This window comes from Kogia breviceps, chromosome 19 (genome assembly GCF_026419965.1).
Source record: "Kogia breviceps isolate mKogBre1 chromosome 19, mKogBre1 haplotype 1, whole genome shotgun sequence".
NCBI lineage: Eukaryota > Metazoa > Chordata > Mammalia > Artiodactyla > Physeteridae > Kogia > Kogia breviceps.
Window position 1 is genome coordinate 8,400,758 of NC_081328.1, and position 5,902 is coordinate 8,406,659.

General features: G+C 50.9%; 1 protein-coding gene across 1 annotated transcript; it reads right to left on the reverse strand.

The window, feature by feature from the left end:
- Window positions 1-223: 223 nt before the first annotated feature.
- Window positions 224-4,261, reverse strand: SHBG (sex hormone binding globulin). Its single transcript, XM_059046570.2, is given in 8 exon segments — window positions 224-366; window positions 619-727; window positions 729-827; window positions 1,229-1,365; window positions 1,482-1,641; window positions 1,877-2,038; window positions 2,884-3,073; window positions 4,218-4,261. Coding segments are annotated over 8 exon segments (1,029 nt in total). The 5' UTR covers window positions 4,247-4,261.
- Between the last annotated feature and the right edge of the window lie 1,641 nt (window positions 4,262-5,902).

The following is a 5,902-nucleotide window of genomic DNA, read 5'->3' on the forward strand; positions in this document are numbered from 1 at the left end:
CTCGCAGGATCTCAGTTCCCCGACCAGGGATCGAATCCAGGCCCCCTGCATTGGGAGCTCAGTGTCTTAACCACTGGCACTAGGGAAGTCCCGAAGCAGGGTTAGTTTTGCTCATCAGTGCAACCCGATGCTCAGCACAGTGCCTGGTACACTGCAGATGCACAGTAAATATTTGTTAAATAAATGAATGAGTGACATTCAAAGGAGGTTCTTAGGTGGGCATTTACTGGGTAGTGTCAGTGCCATTGCCTGGGCTCTGGGGGCAGCTGTGAGTCCAGATGTCCTGGCTTCTTCTCAGGGCCCGGTCCAGTCTTTGGCCTTGTGCCCAAAGGCCATCCAAGCAAAAGGATGCAAAAGAGGCCTCTCCTAGAGGGAGGTAGTATGGAGGAGGCATTAGGGTGGCCGGGGTCCAGAAGCTCCTCTCCAGTTTCCAGTCCTCTAACCTAAATTTTTTTAAGCACTTCCTCCCACGGTCCCCTTATCCTCTCTCTTCTTGTGGCCTTCTCCTCTTCCCTCGCAGAGATTCCCTTCCCCTAAAAATGCGTCCTTTCCCACCTCTTCCCCTCCCCTTAGCTGTTTCCCATGGTGTGCTGAGAAACTTCAACATCACTTTCTTACCTGGCAAAGCCCCCAGGAAGAGACGCCCCTGTGTCTGGGCCCAGAGGTTGAGGAGGGAGCCAGGGCCCATGGGAGGCAGAGCAAGGATCTCCTTCTTTGTCCCCTGGCCTCAAAACCACCCTGGACACAGTCAGCTTCAGCTGAAGAGTGATCCCCAAGATGAGCAGCAGTTCCAGCCCTGGCCCTGACACAGAAGCCAGCACCACTTTCTGCAGAGTGTGTGGGAAGGGACATAAGTGGGGAAGGAGAGAATGAAATGCATCTGCTCCGTGTGGCCCCACCCCTGGCTGCCTTAATTCCGTCTCTTAGCCACGCAGTCTATCTACTGGCCATTCCCACCACCTCCATCCTGCCTTAACTCTCCTGGCTTGGCCTTCTATAAAACCACACCTTCCTCAAGTAAATATATAATCTAACTAAAAGTCACTGTTTGCTGTGGGCAGCTTTAATATGTGTCTATGCACACCCACCCCAACCCTTAAACCATCATAATATTGACATTTTATTTTATTTTTATTTCTTTATTTTTTCATCATATTGATATTTTAGAGTCCCCTTTTCTCCCACTGCTCCCAGGCTCCACTGAATACAGGCAGCATCCCCCTCTTACTTGATCTTGGAGGTCGAGGCTGAGCCAAAAAGGGTTTTCTGGGGTCCCAAGGGCAAGGAGGTGGCCTGAGCCTGCTGCTAGCTGGAGTCTCAGGTCCAAGGAGGAGGCCCAGGGCTCTACATGAGGCCGGGGAATGTCTGGGGGGAGAAATGATCCTCCTGAGGTCTGGAGGCTGGGGATTCATGGAGGGAAGGGGCTAGTGCTGGAGGGAAATGGACACAGAGCTGGTCATGGAGGGGAAAATAACCTTTACCTTGGAGACTGAATTCTGCTCCAGTCGCTGGTGGGAAGAATATCCCAGGTTGAGACTCTACAGCACAGCTTCTGAGACTAGTGGGGACAGATGCCGAGGTCTGGGCCTGCTGGTCCAGCCAGTCATCCCGGCGCAGGCAGCCATCCAGGGCAGGGACCAGCTGGAGCCCGTGAGGGTAAGGGAAGATGCAGGGGATGCTGGAATCAGGATATCTGAGCCCCAGTCCCAGACTCCCACCCTGTTTATTCCCCTCCAAGACGCAAGCATTTGGCCTCCCCCAAGCAGCTCTCACCCCATCCCCCCTCCTTGAAGTGTGGACTTAGACCCCCACGGCCACCCAGCCAGCAATGTTTTATGAGCTTTGGTCATGGTTCCTGCCCCTGTGACGTAGTTACTGGCAACCGGAGTTTGGAGGCAGGGAAGAGCAGCCCCCGCAGAGCAATCTTCATGATGGGCTGGGGTTTGTTCGCCAGTGGCCCAGAGACCTGTCTCAGATGCAGCACCTCCTCCCCATCCAGCCCCAGCATCACAGAATCCGCATGGATCTTCACTTCCATCTGCAAGAAGAAAAAGAGAAGAAGAATCAGAGCTTCCTGGGGCCTGCCTCCACCACTTTCTTCAGAGGCAGTCTAGAAAATGCCATACTGAAGATGGCGGAGTACAAGGACTTGAGCTCACCTCCTCTCACGAAGACACCAAAATCACAACTAACTACTGAACAACCATCTACGAAAAAAGACTTAAAGCTACAGATGCAGTCTAGTGTGGCAGAAAGAACATGTACTTGAAGAGTCAGCTGGCATCCCCAGCTCACTCTGGACTTGTCACTTACATACTAACTAAGCCTCAGAACTCCCTTCTGAAAAAATGGGGACAAGAATAGCAACTTCTGGGACTTCCCTGGTGGTCTAGTGGTTAAGATTCTGCGATTCTGGGATTTCCCTGGTGGTGCAGTGGTTCAGAATCCGCCTGCCAATGCAGGGGACACAGGTTCGATCCCTGGTCTGGGAAGATCCCACACGTCTCAGAGAAACTAAGCCCGTGAGCCACAACTACTGAGTCCATGTGCCACAACTACTGAAGCCCGCACGCCTAGAGCCCGTGCTCTGCAACAAAGACCCAATGCAGCCAAAAAAATAAATAAGATTATATTTTTTAAAAAAGAAAAAGACTCTGCACTTCCACTGCGGGGGCACGGGTTTGATCCCTGGTCAGGGAACTAAGATCCTGCATGCCAACAGGTGTGGCCAAAAAAAAAAAAAAAAAAAGAAAAGCAATTTCATGGGGCTTTGGTGTGGATTCAATGAGATGACAATGGTAAAGGGATGCCCAATAACTTGGTTCCATTCCCTTCCTCACACCAGCTCAAGACACCCCTCCCTCAGGACCAGATCTGGCTTACCTGGTGCCACCTCCCATCGTCCAGCCGGGGTCCAGCACCCACTGTAAGTTGGGCCCAGTGATTATGAAGGTGGATCTCAGGCCTGCCATCCCGAAGTCCCAGCACAAACCAGTCATCCTCTGGGGTGGTATCACCATAAAAAATCACTCCCCCTGGATCCCAGGTCCGAAACTCAAAGGAGGAAGAGGTTCTGGAAGGACGCAGAAGGAAAGACTGTGTATGGGGTGTGCTCTTTGAGCATAGATGTGAGGTTGAGGGAGGTGGAGTTCAGGGAGAGAGAAGGACAGGGAGACAGGGAAAAGAGAGGGGCTGGTGCACTGTTTATAATAGCTAAGACATGGAAACAACCTAAAGATCCATTGATAGATGAATAGATAAAGAAGATGTGGCACATATATGCAATGGAATATTACTCCACCATGAAAAAGAATGAAACAAGGACTTCCTTGGTGGTCCAGTGGTTAAGACTCCGAGCTCCCAGTGCCGGGGGCCTGGGTTCGATCCCTGGTCAGGGAACTAGATCCTACATGCAGCAACTAAAGATACTGAATGCCGCAACGAAGATCCCACATGCTGCAAATAAGACGCCGCACAGCCAAATAAATAAATAAATATTTAAGAATGAAACAAGGCCATTTGCAGCAACATGGATGGACCTAGAGATTATCATACTAAGTGAAGTAAATCAGACAAAGACAAAATACCATATGCTATCACTTACAAGTGGAATTTAAAAACTGACACAAATGAACTTATTTGCAAAACAGAAACAGACTCACAGACATAAAAAACAAACTCATGGCTACCAAAGGGGAAGGTGGGGAGGGATACATTGGGAGTTTGGATTAACAGATACAAACTACTATATATAAAATAGATAAGCAACTTCTGTTGCTTATTCCTTGAAATATGCCAGCTTATATTTTATCATCTTTTTTTTAAAAATCACATCTTACTATCAAGTTTGATCTCTGCTTTTTGCTTCTGTTTTAGGAGCAATGACCTCAATAAAGAATATTTTTGGAAAAAAAAAAGATAAGCAATAAGGTTCTACTGTATAGCACAGGAAACTATATTCAATATCTTGTAATAAACCATAATGCAAAAGAACCTGAAAAAGAATATATATATATAATGTGTATCATAAATACATATATATATATATATATATATAATTCAATCACTTTGCTGTACCCCAGAAACTAACACAACATTGTAAATCAACTATACTTCAATTAAATAAAGCAAAAAAAAATAAGAGAGAGAGAGGAGCTGATGGAGAGGGGGTGAGGTCAGGGGGCTAGGTCAAAGAATTAGGTCAACCCACCCCATACTTTATGATCTTGGTGAGGTTAAAGGTCATGATGGTTACAGGTTCTTGTCTAGGGCCATTGCTGAGGTGCAGAGCAGGCTGGTCCTGAGTCCTCCGCCAGAGAGAAAAATAAACAAGCTGCAATAAGACATGCCAGAGACAGACAGGAGGGAGAAGCACTGTTACAAGGCCAGAGGAGGAAAGAAAGGAAGAGAGCAGAGCTAAAGTGTAGCTCACTTAAACACACACAGGGCTTAGCGCCCTGTCCTGCTCCTGCACCTCTCTGGGGAGAGTATGTCTCACGGCCCGTCCTTCATGGCTGGGAGGCGGCAGCAGCGGCAGCCCATGCCATGTGGCCGGTGGACCTCCACTCTCCATAATCAGCCGTGGTCCTCTCTGCGCCTCAGACAACTCTGAGGGGAATGCGTGGGGGCAGGCAGCGTCACACATGGTTGGTGGAGGGTTAAAGGTTGCCCCGGGGGAAGAAGGGGAGCAGGAGACAGGGCCACTGACCCTATGGCCCCTCTGAGGACAAATGGAGTGAGGGACAGAGTTCCTCCACTACCCTCCCCCACTGCTGAGAAAGTTTCTGAGCTGGGAGAGGACACCTCACTTCCCCTCTCCTTCTAGAGCCTGACCTGGGTCCTTCAAGCCTTCTGCCTACCTGCGGAGGCTGCCTTGAGGACAAACATGAGATCTAGAAACAGTCATGCCCGGATCCCCAAGTAGCATCCTCCATAAGGCCTAGAGCTGAGACATGGAATCCCAAATACTAGCTGGGTGACTGTGGGCAAGTCACCCCACCTGAGTGCTTTAGTGTCCTTGTCTGCAAAATGTGAAAAATACTTTCCGGAGTTACTGTGAATGAGGATGAATCGAGATGATACAGGCACAGTGCCTGGTATCTGCTCTGAGCTCCTCCCTTAGTATTTTCCCAGGCCTCTGAGGCTTGCTGCATAAGGAGGTATTGTCTCTGAGTGTGATTCAGTGGATACTAAGAGTCCTGGTCCCTCCCCCCCATTATCTTCTCTTAGCCATCTACTACAAGGCCTAACCATTTACCAGTAGAAATTCATCACCCTCTCCCTGACCCATCTTAAAATACAAATGCCCCCAAGAGGAGTAACCCTTTGAGCCAGTAGGCAAGAGCTGGAGGTCTTGGGGCTCACCCCGAGTCTGGATGGGCTGGAATGGGTGAGTTGGGGTGAAGGGTAGAGCAGGTAATCACTGCACACTTCAGTTAAAGAAGGAGGTATCTTTTGAGCCGTGGGGTTTCTCCAACGCAGGCTGGAACACCCAGAAAACAACAACTAGGAAGCCCCGGCAGTCCAGCCTTGACCCCTGCGGGGAGTGCGGTCAAGAGACCCGGCCGGGCTTCCCTGGTGGCGCAGTGGTTGAGAGTCCGCCTGCCGATGCAGGGGACGCGGGTTCGTGCCCCGGTCTGGGAAGATCCCACATGCCGCGGAGCGGCTGGGCCCGTGAGCCATGGCCGCCGAGCCTGCGCGTCCGGAGCCTGTGCTCCGCAACGGGAGAGCCCACAGCAGTGAGACGCCCGCGTACCACACACACAAAAAAAGAGACCCGGCCATAGGGGCAGAGCTGGCGGGGGCGGGGGCGCGGGGGGGCGCGGGGGGGCGCGGGGGGGCGCGGGAGCGCGGGGGGCGGGGATATGCCTGCTCTGCAAGCTGATTGGCTGGCAGGTGCGCG